The 22,779-nt window shown below is 35.1% G+C and overlaps 1 protein-coding gene across 1 annotated transcript in view; it reads right to left on the reverse strand.

Annotated features, from left to right (window-relative positions):
- Positions 1–1,585: 1,585 nt before the first annotated feature.
- PTAR1 (protein prenyltransferase alpha subunit repeat containing 1) overlaps positions 1,586–22,779 on the reverse strand; it is a 47,474-nt gene continuing 26,280 nt past the window's right edge. The window contains 4 exon segments of the mRNA XM_032477813.1: positions 1,586–10,817; positions 12,764–12,945; positions 12,947–13,069; positions 21,265–21,478. Coding sequence (XP_032333704.1) covers positions 10,475–10,817; positions 12,764–12,945; positions 12,947–13,069; positions 21,265–21,478 — 862 coding nt within the window. The 3' untranslated portion in view covers positions 1,586–10,474.

Below are 22,779 nucleotides of genomic sequence, written 5' to 3' on the forward strand. Positions count from 1 at the left end.
TAAAACTTCCTTGAAAATAAAACAAATGGGGTGTCTAATGCTGCACCCATCCCATTTACTCATTCACTTTCCAGTATTCTCTTGATAACATGTCTAAGGAGATCACTAGCAATCTAAGAAATAATAGAATACAAAAATAACATGATAGTGGGTCATTTCAGCCCATAGGCTCCCTACACAGAAAACAGACCTTTCATTAATCATCTGTAATTGCTGTGAGAGGTACATGAGGAATCTAAGAGATTTATGTATGTTCAGAGGATTCTGATACTAAAAGTGTAAATTCAAAAGTATCTGTCTGGTCATATAATTAAGGAGTGGTGAGGGACTTCTTCCTGGCAACCAGATTTACTCTAAGAATTTCTCTGTGAAAGAAAAGACACTATAGAAATTATTTCTTCTATTTTCAACTTTTACCGTAGCATGGGACACATATAATTATACTTCTCATAAGGGCATACTGTAACTTGTTAGTTTAAATACAGCTGATGCCCAATCTAGCCATTTTGGAGTTGAGTGAGAAGACAGAAGCCAAGCTGTTTAAAAACAAAACAAAACAAGCAAGCAAACAAAAACCCTGACTTCTTCTATTAAAAAAAAAAAAAAAAAAAAAAGAGGCACCAAAAGCAAAAAATTGAGCTTCTAGCATGAGGAAAGTGATACTGCTAAATATAGACAAATGATGAAAGCTTTATCATATCTAAAAGCTTAAGTGGCTAGTGTATCCTGCCTCTGTTATTATTGTTAATCTCTTGTTTCAAGAAGCATCCTATTAAGCAAAGCAATCTCTCAGGGAAGAAATTTGCTAATATTAATTGTTGTCAAACTTCTTAAATAATCTGCTTACTAATTCAAATCAAAACTGTCTTTAGTAAGCTAGTTCCTTTCCCTAAGACATCAAAGCAAAAACAATACTGTAGTTCTAAACATTGTGGCATTTTGGCATGATGCAAAATAAATCCTATATCCTATTTCCTACCAAAAATAGACACAGATAATAGTAGTGCATTATTTAAAATACAATCCTTAGGAGTCATGGGACAAAGTAATAAAGGCCTTTCCCACAAAACATCCTTTTGAAATATTTAAAATCTGAATTAAAAAAAGTATCCATTTCATCAAATGCTTTTTGGGGTCTATTTATGTATTATATACCATTTAAGTAACTCTGAATGTTATATTTGTCTTATGTAGAAGTGAGATCTCAAGATTAAGAAAACATGGGATATAACACTGAAATAATCAAGTAAATTCCCTGCTCTATACCTTCATTTGAAATATATGGGGAAAAAGCATATCCAGTCATAATGATGATTTCAATAAGTGAACTAGTCATTGTTATGCACAACTGAAGACAACAAATTTCTCTAATTTGTTTTTGGCATTGTTTTTAAAATGTTGTAGACACAAATGACATTTTAAAATTCTTTTTACAAATGTAGTTAATCAAATCATTGGTTTCACTCAGACAACAGCTTACACCTCCACCCAACTACCACCTTCACAGCAATTCAACAGGACTGGTTGGCAGACTAAAATTGAGTTTAAAACACCACAAGTAAAAATAAATCACATTTACCATTCATTTTAGGAGATGAAAAGTTTACTTAGAAATTGCCGACACTTAGCAAAGATAAGACATAAACACTATTTTCCATATTCTACAGAAATACAATAATTTATAGCTGGCTTAGTACATTGTCACATGATAAAAACAGACCTAATGGAAGAAAAGAATGGTTCATTCTACTTTTCTGCCACTTATCACAACTTAGTAAGTGTACCAGTAAGTGCTGGAACGCAGCTGCATAGGAAGATTAGAATCCTAGGGCTGTTGGTTAATACATATTATTGTATTACAAGAAGAATATAAAAACAAAATAGGTACAGATATATAATTAACATGCAATTTAAGCTGTTATTTTGAAGAAACAGGACAGAATTAAGTGAACACATTGAAAAAAATGTGTTGTTATAATCAGCGTATCATGGTATTTTACATGACATGGAATTTCTTCCTCCTTAAGTAATGCTTGGCAAATTGAAATGGGTTGAGACTACTTCTAGAGAAAACATAAATAAAGACAAAGGAAAACAAGTGGATAATTCTGTTAGATGCTTTTCTAAGTATACTAAATAACTTTTAAAGTACTGTAATTTCATGCCTACCTCACCATCTCCAATTTAAAATAAAGTCATACTTTGCACTCTATGAATCTGCACTGTCCAGTATAGCAGCCCTGAGCCACATGTGGCTTTTTGGGCACTTGAAATGTAGCTAGTCAGAACTGAGATGTACTGTGAGAGCAAAATACATGCTGAATTTTGAAGACTTACTATGGGGAAAAAAGGAAGATAAAATATCTTAATTTTGTATATTGATTACACAGTGAAATAATGTTTTTAAAATGTACTGAGTTAATTAAAATATATTATTAAAGTCCATTTCACTTGTTTCTTTTTTTTTAATGTGACTACTAGAAAATTTTAAATTACATATGTGGCTCACATTTATTTTTATTGGACAGTGCTGATATCTACAGTCATTATATCAACATCACACTTAGAATCCAGCATCACATTTAAAGCACTCTGGAGTACTAACTCCCAGAAAACCCTAAGCACATTCTGCATATACCTTATTGCAAAATTTATTTTTATCCTTCTGCAAGGTACACATTTTAAGTGTAGTAAGAATTCACAAAATATTTAATCCTTAAAAAATGTCAACTAGTATATGGTAAGAACTAAAGGAATTCAATGCAGATTGTTATACTGGGGGGGGGAATAGTTTAAGAAAAACAGCAGTGCAATCAGTGAAGACAATTAGTGTCTTCAGTAAACTAAGTTAGCCAAACTTACCTTTAATGCCCAGGATCTGACCTTGCACCACAGATCATGTATGTAACTTGTCCATTTAACCATAACCTACAAGAAGATCTTAAAATACCACTGACTGCAACTTCATTATCTATTTTCTGGAAAATCTTCAAGCAATATACAATTAACACACATGGTGAATTCTAATAACAGAATGTAGTGTCTGAGAACTATCCCTTAAAGTCCCTCAGTGTTACAGTAAGCAACTGCCTAGTGTCCAAGAGATATGGATTAAAAAAATTTGTTTAGAAGCTATTAAAAAAAGATCATTGCTCTTTCATATTTTTATTCCCCTCCTCTTTTTAGGTTTTGTAGTAGAATGTGTAAATATTTGGCATTTTTATAATACCTCATCTTTTATTTTGTCAAACTCAAAAACAAGTTAACCTAGCATATTCCAGTATTCTCCTAGGAACCACACACACCAAAATACAGTACAGACAGTGGTCACCTCAGTCAGAAGCCAGTGTCACAGTCATGCATCAAGAACCTCACCAGGAGGCAATGCCTAAATTACACCTGTGCTGCATACTCTGCTTCTCACAGGTCAGGCTGGAATGCTTGTTTGTTTTTAAATTGTTTAAATCTGTTTGCATTAGGTAAATGCTGTCAAAAAATGCTCTGAAAGCTACAAATTAACAGATTCTCAAACTACTATATTATTCAGAAAAATCTCTCCCTCATTTTGAAGATGTCTGAAAAAAACAAGTAGAAGTTATTTAATATAACTTCATACTTTACCATGACTACTCTTAAAGCACTGGATAGTAACCAAGATTTAGGAGAAACAAACAGAATCTAAACCATATAATACTAGATACACTAACATAGAAACTGATTGCGGAAGACTACAGTAGTTCTCTCTAGAGTTCAGCAGCCTATTAAGACATTTAACCACATTTATTAACGTGCCTTGCACAAAGAGATACTACTTAAACTTTTCACATCTCCTATCTGCAGACCTTTTCTACATAAATGATATTTTTATTACATGACTAACTCCAGCCTAATAATTCATGTCAAATGATATAATTTTTCAGTTTCAAACATATATTACTCTAAAAATATACTCCTCAATGAAAAGATGACAAGTCTCCTTTCTGAAAGCTGTTTGATGTTAGATCAATAATCGACTAAATATTTATTGAGCACCCACTCTGACTGCATTTAGCTTATACTCATTCTTTAACCAGTAAGAAAAAATACCTGCTCCAAATGCAAGATGACATTTGTGACGGAGGATGACATATTAGCACCTCTAGCAGAATGCTGTATGAGTCAATATCCGGACACGTGAAACTGCTCATCCCTATGACACCGAAAACCCTCAAATTTATTACTGATCACTTTATAAACATTTCAAGTATGCTGCATAGTACTTTGAGGAAAGTGACTGCCATACATAAAATTAAGGCTGATTCCCTAAAGGTATGGACAAAAAGCCAAAACGTCATGGTTTATAAGCAGCCAAAGACTGACTATAAACAGTTAACACCAGTATCTGGTTAATTCAGGCAAATGGGCATGTGTGTTAGGTTTCCAACTTTGCTTGAGGGGGCTGGTCTAATAAAGAAAACTGCTTTTAAATAGGAGCACTTTAAGAAAATACCAAAATAAAAATCCTTTGGATAAAAGTCTTTGTAAAACAACTATATAAGCTGAAATTCTAAATCTCATTTAAGTATACATACATACATATATGTGAATACACTCACATATGTACACCTTACAGGTATCTAAATTTAACTTACAATGTTGTACAACTGTGTATCTTTGCCTTGTATGTTTGAACCTGATTACGTATCTTAAGCACAATACTGTACCTCTCTGGAAGCTAAGAATGTGGACAATGGTGTTAAGACAGAGATAAGCCAGTTGTAAATTTCTAGCCATTAACAATTCTGACCTGTTGAATTCCTGCAAGGTACAAGGCATTATGCAATGTACTGAACGTGTACAAGGTCTGCACACAAACACACTTTCAGGGAAACTGAAGTTTTAAGAAACAAGAGAGTTGTCAATTTGAAAACCAGCAGTGATCATTTTCTCAACAGAATTTCCAAAAATTGAGACTGTCAACTAAAACACCCACACCTCTGCCAAACATGGAAAATAATACAATACAGAAGTCATCTCCATAGAAGACACATGTAAGAGAACATTCATAATCAAGCCGTAGGGACTAAAGCAGCAAGATGAACAATGAGGCAGTCACAGAGCATCTATGAGCTACTGCACTGGTAGTGGTTTATAAAAAATACTATCTATACTAAAATTTTAAGAGCTAGCAATATATTTAGCATATTTTTGCCTTTTCCTTTTTGCTGAATATAAAATTTTGCCCTAAATTTACTAAATGTTCTACACCCTGAGGAATAGTAACAGACTAATGAAAGAAATGCGAGGTTAGCTTTGTGGACCACATTACTGTCCAGAAAGCACAAACCATATATAGCTAATATTCTTGGAAGCACAAGATTTCATCAGCAGAGTAAGCTACTGCTCTCTCTCTCTTTTTTTTTTTTTTTCCTCCTTTTTCCTTCTCTTTAAGAGTTTGGTTTTCTAGTGTTAACATGGCTTGGTAAGAATACAACAGTCAAAATTGGGAGCCTGAGGTCCCCACACCCCAGATCCACAACTGACACAATTGTTTTCTGTCTCCAATATGAACATAGCCTATTGCTGTCCTTAAGGAATACATCATTCAACTGTTCTCTGAAAAGCACTTTGGAATCTTAAGCTATATATTTTAATAAATTACAATTAACAGGAGTTATTTGCTATCTGGAAATATGAAATTCCTATCCTTCCTCACCTCACATCCAAATACATAAAATGCCACATTTCCTGTTTCATCTCAGTATTTACTTCTTTTCCGCCAATATTTGAAAAGATTAAGGTTCCATTCACCACCCCACCCCCTCAACTATCTTACATAGTTCTGAATTTGGGAAGGAATTCTTAAAAGTCCTTAAAATGAGGCAAAAGATTCATTTAGGACAACCATATGGCATTTCTTTTAGGACAGAGTGCCACTGCTTTTCTGTAAACATGGGCTGCACAGGTTTCATGCTGATCTTTAATTATGAATATGTTGTCCTCTAAATGCGATGCCTCCAACCCCAAAAGTGAGTTGTCACTGGTAAAGAACTAATTCTTCTTGGTAGGATGCTTAAAAATGATAACGAAATACAAACCAAAGCATCCTTCCTACTCATATCAGGAACTCACTAAAGGATAAATATTACATGGGACCATGCCTAGCAACTGGAATAAATAATGAGTCACAATCAACTGTTTAATTAAATTTTCATTCTTTGTTCTCTACCTAAACGATAGACTTAAATATAAGTTTGCTTCCCCAAAAAGTAAGAAAGGCACTCAAATGAACACAGTATGTATAGTTATTTTTTTAAAAGACACTGTGTGATGGTAAATAGAGTTCTCAGGGCAGATTTTTCCTGCTCATTGCCTTCATGGCGCTGAATTTGCGTAAGCTTTCCTGTGCCTCCACGCACTTCTCCTTTAGAAAGAAGCACATTACAGAGGACACCCAAGCATAGGGAGGCGCCAGCACAGAAAGTGCTAGGGTTTGCACAGTTCTACTTGAGAAATTTATTTAGAAGACAAAAGGTTCAGTTGTTACAATGCTGTTCAAATTTTCTAGCATACTTTAGATATTTTAAAGTTTTAAAATATAATTTTCTAGTAACAAAATAGCTGTAAGCTTACAAAAGCTTTCTGGAAAAAAAAGTGTTTTCTTCCTTTGATAAACTAAATATTTAGTATCTTCCATAATACAGGGGAACTAAGGTAGAAATTAGATTGTTGCATAGCAAGTGGTAGTTGCATTCCTAAATTATATTTAGCCCTCATGTCGGAAACCATCTTGTGCTATTAAGAGAAAAATACTAGACTGACAATTTGTTCTCAACAATATTAGAAGTTTTTACACACATACATGTGTATGTCTCAGCATATAAGCATGAATTCACTTGACCTGACACAAAGTCTACTACCACATACGCTTTCCTACAAAATGCCACAGAAGAATCCAAGAACTTTTGTTTGCACTTCTTGAGTCACATAAGCCCTTATGTGAAGAGTTAGTGGCTTTGAGTGACATCATGTATATTTAACCTGATAAATAATGGAGCCTTTAATTTAAATTAGAATCGTACCATAGGAATAAGAAGTATGACTTAAAAGTCTAGGCCCAGAGTTTTCAAAGAGGTAATAAAATGTGAAAACCTAGAAAAGAAAAAAGGGACACTAATAGGTATCAAATCCTGAAGTTTAAAAAAATGACTCATACAGGTTTAAGGAGTTTCTAAAAGGTCCACAGTTCAGGTTGGGGAGGGGAAAAGGAGAAGCATAAGATGACTGCTCGTGCACAGACACAGATCAATAAGTCTTTGAAATCAGAGTTTCCTCAGATACCCCAAGAGTGGCTCTGGCTCTACTGGCAAGATCTGTCCTCTAACATCATAAATGAACAGAAAGTAGTGTTTTTAATGTGAATGGTCTTCACTAGTTCTATGAATGTTTAATATATATTAAAGTAGTTAACTGATATTATACAGCTGCATTTCCTGGCTGGGATTTAACAAGTGTAAACAAGGTAATTTAACTAAGGAAAAAAAATCTAAATTAACTTTCTATATGCAATAGCTCCCCCTAAGTATCATGAAGGCAGAATATGTTATTCATTCACAATCCATTGCTCTATTCTGTCAATTTGTCAATCATAACTCACTCTTATCCATCACTCATGATCAATCTTTTGCGTCTTTAGTTAATCATTCATCAACTTAATAAATATTTAACAAGTCCTCACAATGTGCAAGACACACAGAATCTGGTAACACCACTTTACCAAAATAGGCCCACCCCAAAAAAAAAAAAAAAAAAAAGTCAGGTGGGGGAGGGCTGGTGGTAGAGTTATTTACAGATCTTATTGCTTTTTTGCTTGTCATTAGTATTCTTGATCCACAGGATGGCCTACTATTCTTCCAGTGAAAGCTGGAGTAAATGTGTGTCAATCTAAATCATCTTTTCCTTTAAAAAAGGAGTATAACATAGTTATAGAAAAACAGGTGAAGACCACCAAGTCCCTAAAAATAGACACATCCTTTCCACTGCATGACCTCATTCAGTCCAAGAGATATTATCATGCCACAGCTAGTGAGTTTAGATGTCAACCATTTAGGAAAAAAACCACAACCATATAGAGTGATACAAGGCTTTTCTGTGAATGAACACCTGAAAAATGCAAATTTTAGAAATAAAGGAGCACACAGAAGTCATATACAAGCAGTATCCTTTGGATATTTGTATTTTTACTCCCTACTTAAAACTTTATTAGGAAGACAGCAGACCGAGATATATTAAAAGGACTGCATGGCTTCAGGCAGAGGTTGGTTAAGAGACTTAAAACATATGAAGATAGTTAACACCAAAGAAGGGCAAGAGACTCTGTGGAAGGTATAAAAAAGAGTGGAGCATTATAAAATTTAGCTGATATTCCACAGGGTATCGCATATACTCATATCCCAACACTCTCACGTCAAAGCATAAGAAGCCCTATTACTTGGGATACTTAAAATAACGCTTAGGAAAAAAGGTAATACTGAGTGAGGCCAGAATTTGGCAACACATATTGGTGGAATGGGCTGAATCTTCCATGTCCTCTCTGTGTAGTCTAGTCGGCCCTCCAAGTCCTGCAGGTGCTAAAGATCATAAATTAATGGTTTTATCCAGAGGTCCAGGTAGACCTTGAGGTATTTGATTCAAAATATCCTCTGTACACAAAGGGTCATAGAATTATGCTCATAATGCCGACCATTTTCTCACCTAAATTCTCTAAAAGCTACAGAAAGGTAATTTTTTGCCATAAGAGAGAAGAGCAGCTTCTGTCTACAAGGACCAGTCTAGACAATTTTTTGGTGTTCTTGTGTCTCACTCGATAGTTCGCCATTCCACAAAATCATGATGCACAAGTACAGGATCTATTCTTTTCCCTTAAGGCAATGCTCCTCACTCAAGTCCTGAGTCTCCATAATAGTGAGACAGATGCAGGGACAGGCAGACCTCTCCCTGTCTCCTCACCCTACAGGTGACCCAGCATATAAAACAGAGAACAGGCAAAGCATAGTGATCACACTTGTTCCTGCTACTATTACATTTCATACACACGTAGGAACACAGCGTCCATCATTAGGGGAACTTTTAGAAGGAGTGGAAGTTCATATTCATATTTCGTGCGTATGTGTGTGTAACGGGATATGGAATTAACTGCAAACAAACAGGAGAATATCTTTAGTACATGTCCCTGAAATAAGACAGATTAAAAAAGATACATTAAAAGTGAAGATGACACAAAAATAATACAAGGGATTGGGAAAATAAAGAGAAAGGTGTGTGGAAAGAAGAAATGCAGAGCATTTATGAGGGGGAACTATATTAAAAAGTTAGACATTACCTGGCCCTTTCCCTACACTTGTCTCATCGACCTAAAAAATCCAGTCCTTGTCACTGAAAAGATAAGATACAGCTATAAGGTGGATACTTTGGTACCTCAATCCTGTTAAGTTTAATATAGATGTTTTTCAGTTTTATTTTTTTAAATAAAGATTGAAGAAATAACCTTCAAAACTATCCTTTCCCCCAGCTTTTGCCAGTAAACTTTTAATAATCACTTGATAAAAAAGTTTATAGTTTATCCAGTGTATCCTCAATAACTTAAATTTTTTAAAAGGAAGATTTTTAATGGCTACATTTCTATCCTTAAGTCTCCCATTTTTCATCATGAATTTGGAAGGAAAATAAGTAGTAATAACTAAAAATGGCATTCTAGGCTTTTTTTTTTTTTTGAAAATGACTTTCATAAGGGTTGACTTGAGTGTTTTTGGCATATGCCAAATTTGAGGTAAAAACAATCTATCAAAGCTAGTAATAAAAATAATTTTCCACTACAATTACATAAACTCTTAAAATTACTTTTTTTAAATAACCATTTTTAAAATGGATAACATTGGAAGCATGTGTTTCATATAAATCTCAATATTCTGACTTTGGTTATGTCGGTCTTTGACTTGAGTAGAACACGCTAGAGAAAGAGAAATGGTTTGTATTTTCACATATCCATCCATCTGGCCACCTTGAATCTCAAAATGACAATTAGATTGAGTAATTTTGCATTTGTATTGTTCTTAAGTTGAACTACAACATAAACTTTTAATTAAAAAAAATTAGCCTATGCAGCAATTGCACTGAGGTGGGTAGAGGTGTGTGTGAACCAATTTGGAGAACCAAACGAGAAAAGTCTCAAGTATAGAAATATAAAGGATGAGAAGTTAAAAAGAAAAAATTAAGACTCACTGTTTAGCAGGAAGGAACTACACAATTATTTTATCCCCAAAGGAATGCCAGTTCTTAACAAAATAAATAAAATGAAAGATTTACTATGGACTTTTAACCTAAAGATGAAGAACATAAAGCTAGCCAATAATAGCAAACGGTCCATGCAACTATGTAAATAAGGAAAAGCAATATTGCACTAAAAGGGGAACCTTGTAGGACTACTCCACCTCTTTCACTGGCTCAATGTAACTAGCCATTTTCTGTATGCATTGGCAAATCTGGCCTGCTCTACGTTCCGGCAGGTGGACAATACTTGATCGATGAACCTGTGCTCCATTTCCAGGCCTAGGGAGTCTGGAGCTGGTGTCCGCTTCAGGCGTTTGGTTTCCTGGGAATATCCCTGCTTGCTAGAGTCACTAAGTCCATCCACTTCCATTGCCTGAGACGTGTGGGAGCCTGCTGGGATGAGGTGCAAGTCACTCAAAGTCCCCCCAGGGCTGTCTGCAGGTGACAACTGTGTCATGCTGTGAGGAAACCTACCATTTAAGTGATGCTGAAGGTAGAAGACATGCCGCCTATGAAAGAGGAGGGAGGAAGAGAATAGAGAAAGAAAAATCACAAAGTTAAGCTTTTCAGAAAAAGCAAAAAAGTAAACTGATAATTTCAAAACGTATAGTACTCAGTTCACTGCCTCCTTTGTAACCTAGAGCTATCTGAGAGAAGAAGGAAGAACACTTAAGATGAGTCTCTGGGTATCTGGACAGAGTGTTACAAACCCAGATTACTGGTTTGCTTATGAGAAAGAATACTACCCCAAAGGTTTTTAAAAAACATTGACTAAGATGATGACAATCTCTTGGAGTTGTTACTTTTGTAACTACAATATGAAACTAGAAATAGGTCTTAGCCCAATCTTTGTTATAAATTAAAATATACAACAAAACTAAAAATTAACTTTCATAAGAATAGAACTGCTGTGGTTGGTCTTATTATCTAGAAAACCTCTGAACTTTCCCCTAAACCTATCACTATAGTCTCACTAAACATCCACATGCAGTAGGGATATGCTGGGCTCTAAGAAAACGCTGCTAAAAGACACAGTTCTCCTGCCCTTAGAATCATCTGGAGTTATTTGTCACAAACGAAGATCCATGTGCCTAGCCTCCAAAAACTATGACTCACTGGGGTGCACATCCACTGCACAAAATAAGGTAAACTACACAGAATCTAGGTTCTTACATCTCATCCGTCATATTAGCAACTCTAAGCCCTTAAAAAAGAATTCTATTCACATTCCCAGCTTATTCTGGAGTAGACAAGGGAGCATATAACATATCCATTTTACAAAAGATAAAACTTAAAGGACAGATAAGCTGCTTAAGGGCACTGAATCGTAGAAAACTGGCCTGTGTAATATACCGGTCATCCCAACTATCTCTTCTTCCCACTCAAAACTCCAATTAATCTTTATATGAACAAAGAAAGTTTCTGTTTTAAAAAATATATCTCTCAAATATAATTTTCAATATTTTCTGAGCCTTACTATTATGTCTAAATACCAAAACAACATGCAAGTCAAGATCTATCTTTCTCTCCTAAAAAAGTGGAATAAGAGCGTCTTGTTTTTAAGAGACAAAGAAAATTCTGCATTTATGAAGGCACCAAAGAGGGGAGATTGTTTTCCATCTCCTAATAATATCTTCCAAATATATTTACACTGGAAAAAGGGAACAATTAATTTAAAAATATACAAATATTAAAAATGCCTATCTACTGCCTAGCACAGCTAAGTCTTTTGTCTACAAAGAGAATCTTATGACCTCAAGTAAAATCTGTATATATAACACCAAAGATGTCTCCAACTAAATGATAAAATAAACCAATCAGGGGGCTCCCACATCTGGATTTCATTTCAACATGAAAATTACTGTGAAAATGTACTGGAAACTCAAGTTATGAGGTTGCTAACCCTCTTTCACTCCTTCCTAACAATACTGATCCACTCTCAAAGTACATTTTACTTTAAAAAAACAAAGTGTCAAAAGATTATACTCAACGTAAGTTAATTTGTAGGCCATCATGGTGGGAAGAACAAAAGCTTAACTATTCTGAGTCTAATCAATGGTCTCAACCCTGACTGTACAACAAATTTATCTGTTAGGGTTTTTTTATTTAAAAAAATATGGCAGCACTCCATCCCAGATATGCTAAATATCAGGATCTCCAAGGAGGTAGTCCAGAAACTTTTTAGTTTGGAAGTAACACACATTATTCTGTTGTGCAGTCAATGATGAAGACTATCATCTGAGTCATTGGCAAAGATCTACATGAGGAACCTCCTATTGATGATGACCATGAGGAGGAGGATATGGTAACACAAACTCCTCTGAACCACACAGGCAAAGCTCCACAATCAGATTACCGCCATTTACCCAAGTAGGCAGGAGTCAGGTGTAAGACCTTCTGCAGCTCTAAGGACATGAACAGTTTAAGGCTGGAAACAGATCTTCCCTTCTCTTACCTATGACACCAAAGGGTTTCATGGCCTGGGTACGAATCAATAAGATCAGTGCTGAATTCAACTTCTTCTTCTAGAAGATGGGGAAGATTTATTCTTGATTCCTCTGCTGAAGCCACTGCCTCTTCATCTTTTGGAAGAACTATGGCTGGCTCACTTCTCAAAGGATTTTGTTCCAATATAGAAGCCGTCTGTCACGGTTTGGCTAATCAAAGACTTTAATAAAAACTGGCGGTAGTGAAATCCACTGTGGTCTGAAACGTGCATGGATGCCCAGTGTTTAGTAGAAGATAGTTCATCAAGAAGAATCTTGTAGGAAGAAAAAAGGGAAGTGAAATGAGGAATTGCCAAAGGTTTTACTTTCTCCATTAATGCTTTGGATTTCTCTTTGATTCATTCTCTGTTTTGACAATACCATTCCTACCCATATTGTGTATACAACATCCAACACAGTGCTGTCAGTGGTAGTTCAGTAAGTACTAGTTTTCCCTTTCCTTTATAAAGCAATGGCTTTTTTTTTTTTTAATGAAACAGAGCTTAAGGACCTTTCCCTGGACCGTTGATCAATCACATTCTGATTGGCACATACAGTAGAAAAGCCAAATTCTAAAATAACGATAAACATTAGGGTGCTCACTTTCAAGCAATGCTTACGTTGAAGGGAAAATATAAATTCAGAGGTCAGTTTGATGGAAACCTTCCACATTTAATTAATTCGTACTATATCTAACTTACAATTTTTTTACTCAATGTAATTATTTCTCCTTTATTCTAAGTGTCAGTAGGGCAGAGACCATGTCTGTTTCTGTTCACTACCTAATTCTAAAGGCTTAGTACAAAAACATGATGCGTGAATAACAGAAATTTTCAAAGACTCATGACTTTCACTATTTCTCTCAAACATACTTAAAATCAATGATAAATGGCTTTTTTAAGTAGGTAAGACAAAATTCAGCAGTGAATTATTTAAATCTTTGTATTATCAATCTCACAAACTAAAGAATTTCAAATGGAATGATAAAAAGAAAAGCAGCATTTATAAAAAAAAAAATTGTTTGGCAGTGTTTTGGACAGGTAGCCAACGCAAATGGGTTTTGATTAGGAAAAGGTGTATCCAAGGGCCTACCAGGTTCCATCAGAGGATCTTCAGACCAGCTAAGGAATAAAGACATACACTCGTCAACAGTGAACCATATAGACCACACAACACCAAAAGTTGCTTTCACCCACTCAGAGGTTCCAGGCAAATGCCTACTCCTTAACCAAGATCCGTCTCCACTCCTCATGGTCCGTTATCTTCCCTAGGAGAAGCCTTTCCCTCTTCTGAACCTCCACAGTCCTCGTGTATTCTACCATATATACTATAAAGTTTTCTGTACATCTTTTTATCCCCACTAAATTCTGTAAGTTCTTTGAGATACTTATTCCTAAATAATGTTTCCATCACCCTATATATATAAGTATTTTATGAATCAATGAATGAATAAACAGTTTAATAAATGAAGTGAATAGTACAGAGGGATTAGATAACTCCAAGCCAGGATGGCTGAGTTATATCATGTGAAATGTTTTAAAAAGCTCCTTTAAATTCTAATGAATTAGTTCATAGCCACATAAATTTATTTCAGAGGCTATTGCTGGTGGGTCTCTGAGAAATGGAAAACAAGAGACTCCTTATTTGAGTCAAAAGGTAAGCAAAATAGCACCAGATAAACTTCTACCTGAAAAAAACAAAACAAAAACAAAAACTAATCTTAAGGGTTTTTCTGAAGAATTACACTTTTGAGGAATTAACCTGCAGGACATTCAGGCTATAATATAGCAGCTTTTAAATTCTGGTACAGCTTCTTAATATGCATTGAAAAGAATACAAAACTTGTTTAAAAGGAATTTATATAACATGAAAAATCTTTAGATTATTTCTTACTGCATATTTCTACATATAAAAATATAATTTATTGTAATTTTGACTCAAAAAACCCCAGCATATACATTAAAGGTTTTCAACAAAACTAACTTAATTCCTTTAAAATTTTTTCTGAGACTAACAGAAAAATTCACTATATTCTTTTCCCTAGTATGTATGATGTACTAAACTAGAGAAGAAACTTTTAACAGGAATTTGAGGGCATTTTCTTACTAGATAAGAAACTATAGACAATGATTTTTTTAAAAAAAGACAGCAATTACTTTTAAGTGATCTTAAAGATACTGCATAAAAATATGGCTTAAATATAAGGCACTGACAGAGTAAATGACCTTTATATGATATGCCTTAAATATCATTATTCTCTTCCAACATTCCATATAAAAAATGAATAAATGAATAAATAAATTATAAGAAAGCTATAGAAGCAGGGCTATGAAACAGATAACAGGTTTAAAATGAAAGACTACTGAAAATGCTTGTTCTTATATACATATGCCCTGAGTCCTATAAATTTTTTAATATAACGTTTGTTTTTTTCTTCTGACTATAAAAGTGATACAAAATGATCATTATAGAGAAATGTAAAAATGTAGACCATAAAGAAGAAAAAAAAATCACTCATTATCCTATTTTCCAGCATACAATCAGTCTTTCAGCTTTTCTATGTATGTGTGTGCACAGTTTATTTAACACAAATTTGGGATACTCTTTTATACTGAAATCTTATTCCACTTAAATTATAAATATATTCTCATGTCACTATTATACTACAACATCATTTTTAACTTCTACATAACATTTCATCCTAAAAATGATCACAATTTAACCATTCTCTCATTTTGTTTCCACCTTGCATAAGAAACACTCTTCTGTACATACATATATAAATTTACGTGCATATCCTATTTTTTATTTAGAAGAAATTTCTAGAAGTATACTTACTAGAACAGTGAGAAAAACTTTGTAAAGTTCTTGATATATACTGTTAAAGTGCCCTCCAGAAAGGCTGTATAATTTATATTTCTATTGGAAGTATACCTTAATGTCTGTTTCCTAAATTCCTCACCAATACTTTAATCTTCACTAATTTATTAAGTGGAAAATCATGTTTAATTTGCATTTCCTTAATTATCGCTAAGGCTAAATATTTTTTCCTATTCACTTATCTTTCCTCTATGTCTTTTACAAATTGCCTGTATTGCCTAATTTGCCTCTTTTATGAATTGCTTAACTTACTCTTTGTGATAGCAATTACTGTTCTTATGGGTTTGTAAGAGATCTTTATATATTAAAGGTATTAAGTCTGCATTGTAAATATTTTTCTTAATATATTACTGCAAATGATTTTTTAAATATTTTTTCTTCAGATATGTTTTATTTCATTTAGAGTTCAGTTTTGTATATGAGATTAAAATCCAACAATTAGATTAAAATTGTTAATCTTAGTTAACAATAGTTAACTTAGTTAAAAATAGTTATGATCTAAAAATAGAATAAAATCTAACAATTCTAAAAAGTCAATCTTATCAGCATCACAAACCGAACAAAGGATATGTGAAATGACCTATTTATAATGCATGAAATTTGTAAATATCATGCATTGGGACATGTTTCTGGGCTTTATATACTCTTTCATTATTGTGTCTATTTTTGAGCCAGTACCACAGTTTTAATTACTCTATTTCTATAAACATTTAAATATATGGTTATACACAATGTTTCTCATTTTTCTTTTTTCAACAATTTCCAGCTTTCCTTGCAGCTTTATTATTTAGGATCAATTTTTGAAGTTGAAAAATAAATTCTGATTTTTAGTACAGGTCACAGAGTTACATAGTCATCACTGTTGTCTAATTCCAGTATATTTTCCTTTTTTTATAATTGAAGTAGAGTTGATTTACAATATTAATTTCAGGTGTACAACACAGTGATTCAACATTTTTATAGATCATACTCCCATTTAAAGTTATTATAAAATAGTGGCTGTATTTCCCTGGGCTGCATGGTATATCTTTGTAGCTTATTCACTTTATACATAGTAGTTTGTACCTCCTAATCTCCTACTCCTATCTTGCCCCTCCCCCTTCTCTCGCCCCACTGGCAACCATAGTTTGTTCTCTGTATCTATGAGTATGTTTCTGTTAAATTCATTCGATTGTTTTATTTTTTTAGATTACACATATAAGTGATAACATAGCATCTTCCTGTCTGACTTATTCCATTAAACATAATACCCTCTAAGTCCATCCATGTTGTTGCAAATGGCAGGATTTTATTACTTTTCATGGCTGAGTACTACTCCACTGTGTGTGCATGAATGCGTGCATGTCTATACACACATAAACCACATCTTCTTTATCCATTCATCTATTGATGCACACTTAGATTGTTTTCATATCTTGGCTATTATAAATAATGCTGCTATGAACACTGGGGTACATGCATCTTTTCAAATTAGTGTTTTTGTTTTCTTCATATATATACTGAAGAGTGGAACTGCTGGACTGTATGGTAGTTCTAGTTTTAGTTTTCTGAGGAATCTCAATACTGTTTTCCATTGTGTCTACACCAATTTACATTCTCACTAACAGTGGACTAGGGTAATTTGTAGACTTTTCGATGATAGCCATTCTGAGAGGTGTGAGATGATACCTCACTGTGGTTTTGACTTGCCATTTCTCTGATGATTATACTTTCAAAACATTTTCGTCACCTCCAAAACAACCCTTATTCCCATCTCCTCCAGTCTCTAGCACCTCTAATCTGCTCTGCTGACTCTGAATATCTCATATAAATGGAACACTACTTTCAATCAGCATGATGTTTTCAAGGTTCATCCATGTTATAGTATCCAGCAACTTCATTCCTTGTTCAATGGCTGAATACTCCTCCATTGTATGGATATATCACATTTTGTTTTTCCATTCCTCAGATACTAGACATTTGGGGTACTACTATTTTTGGCTATTATGAATAATGCTGCTATGAACATTCTCATACAAGCTTTGGTATAAATGTATCTTTTCAATTCTTTTGTATATATGCTTAGCAATGGAACTGCAGGGTCATATACGGTGTTTCTATGTTTAATTTTTTGAGGAAATGTCAAACAGTTTTCCCCAGTGGCGGCACCATTTCATATTCCTACCAGCAATGTATAAGGGTTCCAATTTCTCTACATCCTTGTCAACACTTGTTATAGTCTGTCTTTTTAACTTTGTCATTCTAGTTCTGTGAAATGGTATCTCAGTGTGGTTTTGATTTACATTTCCCCAGTGGCTAATGATGTTGAACATCTTTTTATGACTTTATTGGCCATGTGTATATCTTTTTTGGAAATATGATCCTATGTGCTTTTTCAGGTGACACACCATATCAACTTTTAATTAGATAATATAATAAACTTTGTTCAACTGTGATTGTTTCCTTCCATCCCACCCTCAAAAGTGAGACTAGTTTAAAATTTACTTAAATACATGTCCACTGGAACACATAAACATCACAGGGAACAAAAAATAGAAAATTAAAACTTCGTATAATTCCACCCTCTAGCACTATTAAACATTCTTTATTCTCTAACCCTTTTTTCTGAATAGAAAATTAACACATGCTTACAGAAAATACAAGAAAATATGTCAATAACAGCATTGTGTATGTGTGTGTATATGTGTATAAATATCTTTTGAGCACTCATAAGATGCTGGGCCCTGTTCTAAACACATTAAATATCATTCAATGCTAATAATATATTAAAAAATATATTAGACCTATCTCATATTTATTTAGTTTTATATCCTTAACCTATTGTGAACATTTTTGTTTAAAATAATCTTCCAAAATATAACTTCTAGTAGCAACAAAATATTCCACTTTGTGATGGGCTGTAATGCAGCAATCCCTTGTTATTGGAGGATTAGACTGTTTCCAGTTTTTCACTATTATAAACAGTATTTTCATATATCAAACTTCCATATTTAATATACTAGCCAGTGTTTATTGATCACTAGTAAGGGCACTTGTGATACCCACTTTAGGTGGATTCTCCCATTTAATTTATATCACTTGATGAGGTAGGAATTATTGTCCCCAATTTACAAATGAGGAAACTGAAGGTTAGAGAGGCTAAGAAAACTTTTCAGGGCCACACAGCAAACTGGTGGTAAAGTCAGGATTCAAGTTATGTCTGTATGACCACTGAGTGGAGTCTTTAATCACTAAATCATACTGCATCTCCCATTTTTCCTTCAGGATGAATTCCTAGAAGCAGAACTGCTAGGTTAGGGATAACACATTTTAGGGGGTAAAGTCTGGTAAACGCTGCCATATTGCCCTTTGGTAAGATTATACCAATCCTTACAGTGCTTGTCTTCATACCCTTATCAATGCTGGATATCAGCACTTTAAAAAATCATTTTCAATTTTCTAAGTAAAAAAATACCAGTTCATTTTATATGCATTTTTAAGCTGCTCTAGATAACTGGTACTTTTGTGATAACTTCCTCTAACAGACAAAGCATAGTAGGACATGATCTCCTAGGTGGGCCCAATGGCTTACAAAAACAGAAAAGGGGATTTTGTAAATTCAGCACTCTTCACTAAGAGTGAGAGACACTGGGTGAGGGTGGTGACAGGAAGGGTGCCGAGACTCCCATTGGCAGGGCAGGGCAGGCTGACGTGTATAAGCCTAGCAGTGGGCCAAGGCAGCTGAGTCAACACATCACTGAGTTGTCATCTTTAACATCGGATGGTCTCAAGCAACTGGGAATATCACCTTGGCCTCATGTTTCCGATTTATGGGACTGCCACTTTAAAAGGTCCACCCCAAGGCAGGAAAGGTTCTAAAGATCTCTCAGCACACCTGGACTCTGCCTTTATCCTCAACCTTTCCCTTACCCTTCCCCACCTCCCACAGGCTACCAAGTTGTGGAGCTGAGATGACTGGCTCTAAAGCACTCCATACTCCCACAGCCCACCAGGTACCATGTATTCATTCCTCCAGATTCCTGACAGAGCATCATCCCTCTCTCTAGCCGCTGTTTCCAATGAGTCCAGTTGGGATAAGGAGCCATTTCAGTGCTCCCACTATACCCTGAGATTCCTTCAGTTCCTGCAAATGTCACACTGCTTTGTAATTGTTGGTACCTGTTTCTTCAACTAGATTTTCAATTTGTTGAGAGCAATCTGTTTGTCTTTAGGCCACACCCAGCGTACAGGCTAATATCTGGGAATGATAGGGTTTCAGTATTTCTTCATGAATGAATTGCACTGAGTTGACCAAGCAAACTGGTAGCCAAGTTGCACCTAAACGTTCAATCTATGGGCAACAGAGAAAGGAACTAAAATTTAGTGAGTCCAATACTTTATACACATTAACACAAGTAATTCTCACAATAATCCACTGAGACAGGCAGCAGAGCCCTTATTTCATAGATGAAAACATTAAAGCCTTACTTTCCACACATAGCTAGCAGGGCCAGAATCTGAACCCAGGTCAATGTGATTCTGTCTTTTCTCTTTCCACTCCATTATGTGGCCTCCCTTCCTGAAGTGTGAAGCCACATAAATGGGAGGGAGGGGATGCTCTTTCAGAACTGTTGGCTTAAAATCCCTCAGAGATGAAAACTCTGTTTATTCTGGAAGTATCTCTGACTAGGAAACAGAGAGAGGAGAGGGAACCTGAAGAGAGATGAGGGAAGGAGGAGGTGGTGAATGAAAATTAGAGAATGCTTCTCCATTAATCTGAAAGCATCATGTGAGGCATTCTGATCCCTTGAAATTGTCTCAAGCCTGGGAAGCTTTTAGAAGAGTACTCTAGATTCTTTGGCACTGATACCACATGAAGTGAAGAAAAAAAATAGAGAAGCTGTAGTATGTAAAAAGAAGAGCAAGGATACCTGGTTCTTACTCTGATGAATAATAAATGACACAACTGTGGCTAAGTCTAAGCCATTAAAATTCTCAGGAAACTTCCATCTCCTCATTTCTAAACTAAAAGGATTAGGTTGTGATAGTTCCCAACCTGACTCTGCATCCAAATAACCCTCTGAGCCTGTGAAAAATACTGATCTCTAAATCCTACCCTCATTTTGATTCAGTAGGCCTGGCGTGGGACTTAGGAATCCTCAGATAATTTATAGACTCAGCCAAGTTTGGGAACACCTGGGTGGGATCTTCTCCCTCCCCAGGAGAGGAGACTGTGAACAGCCAGCCAGCCGATTAAGCACATGAAGTCACATAACCAAACCATATACCAAGAAAGAACAATTTCAGTTCTGTAAGGTTTAATAATCTCTTCCTCTTTCAGGACAAAATGAGTTATACTCAGTCTTATTGTTTAAACCTGCTTTGTTCTACCAACGCACTAGCCTAAGAGTGCCAAAACCATGCTGGTGAGAAATGAAAGCTTTTTTTTAAATTGCCAGGGTTCCCCTGGGGGTATCAGCTGTTACAATCCTCTCCAGACTACTGAGCCATTAGTTTCTCTACTTTTCTCCTTTAAAGCTCCTCTGAGAAGGAACTACTATACTACCAGAAGATTTAAAAGGCAGACAGGGACACACAGTAACAGCCCTACCTTGATGTCTAGCTTGGCCAGGTGCTGTAAAACCCAGATGCGATGTGACCAGGCATTGTAGTTGCTTGGGTATCTCCCTGCTGCTTCACCACAGACCTCCATCTCTTCTCGTATTAGTTGCTGTGTCCTTTCTGCAGGAATTATTCCCAAGTTTCCTTTGGTCACAAAGGAAGGCAAGGAGGATCCCTGAATTAGCTGTTGTAGCACCCATCGCCTGTTAAGGTAACATGTTGGAAAGAAATGAGGAAAGAAAATAAAACAGAGAGGAAAACAACCGAGTTTTCTTTGTTCTTAGTTTAACTGCCATTCACAGTCAATGCAAAATAATACCTATTGGTCCAGTTTTCTTTTTTGAGGGGGAGAGGGGATTGTTGTTTTGTTGTTGTGTTTTTAAAGACATAATTTTCACAGCCTGGACGGTGGGGGGCGGGTAGGAGAGAAAGGACAAAGATAAAAAAGAGAAAGATTTCTAAAATGTTAAAATTAATTTGTCAAAAAGAAAATGTCACTAGTTCCAAAATGACAACTCCAAAACTCTATTCGGCTAGGAAATGTGAAGGCACTGGTCTGTTCGTGTGTGTGTTTGGGGCTGGCAGGGAGGAAGGATATTATTTTATAGCTCATAAATACTGCAAGAGAAGCATGGTTCACATCTTTAATTATATATGCATGCCTCGCCCTAAGTATATTTGTTTGCAAACAAGAAGCTGCATTAAGACAACTTTCATGAAGCAAAATGTCTATATTATAGCGTAGAATCTGGAAAGAAACAAATACAATACAATTAGTTAAACCATCAAGGAGGTTTCAAAATATCTTTATCCACAGATGTTCCCCCTGTCTATTTAAGATTTTCATTAGCATACATGTAAATGAAAAGCACTAAAAAAGTGTTTTCTAACCACTTAGTTTTTAGTTTTCACAAATATATTCTTGTACGAAAGCATTCTTTTTACACCGAACATTTCCAACCCAAAGGTAGAGGAAACTGAGTAAGAAATCTCATGTCATTTTCAAATAACAAAAGTTATTTTTAATAACCAAAACTTGCTTTATGAAATATCAGGCAAGCCAATAAATTGATGGATACATATTTAGTAATTCCCTTCCCCTTTCACTACCCCTTTCCTAACCTCTATACACACAATCATATCCCTCTCAGAAGTCTGCTATCCCAATTTCCAGTAAGGGAGAAAATACAACTAACTGTATCATTCGGAAGTAGACCTTCAACGCTAGCCAAAGACAAGATTACAGCTAAGATACCTTGAACTGACTTTAAGATCCTAAAAATGCTCAGGATTTAAGAAAAGTTATAAGTGGCTTAATAAACTGAGAACAGATTTCTTCAGAGAGTCTCCCCACTGACCCCAACCGATAAGCCCACACCATCTCATTTCAGTCAAAACAGAGTAGTTACATGGGATCCAAGAGAAAGATGCTTCCAGACAGCCAGGATTTTGAATAGAGTTCTTATGTGCACTTTGGCTCCCTGCCTCAGGCCTTTAACCCAAA

This window comes from Camelus ferus, chromosome 4, assembly GCF_009834535.1.
Source record: "Camelus ferus isolate YT-003-E chromosome 4, BCGSAC_Cfer_1.0, whole genome shotgun sequence".
In the NCBI taxonomy this organism is placed as follows: Eukaryota; Metazoa; Chordata; class Mammalia; order Artiodactyla; family Camelidae; genus Camelus; species Camelus ferus.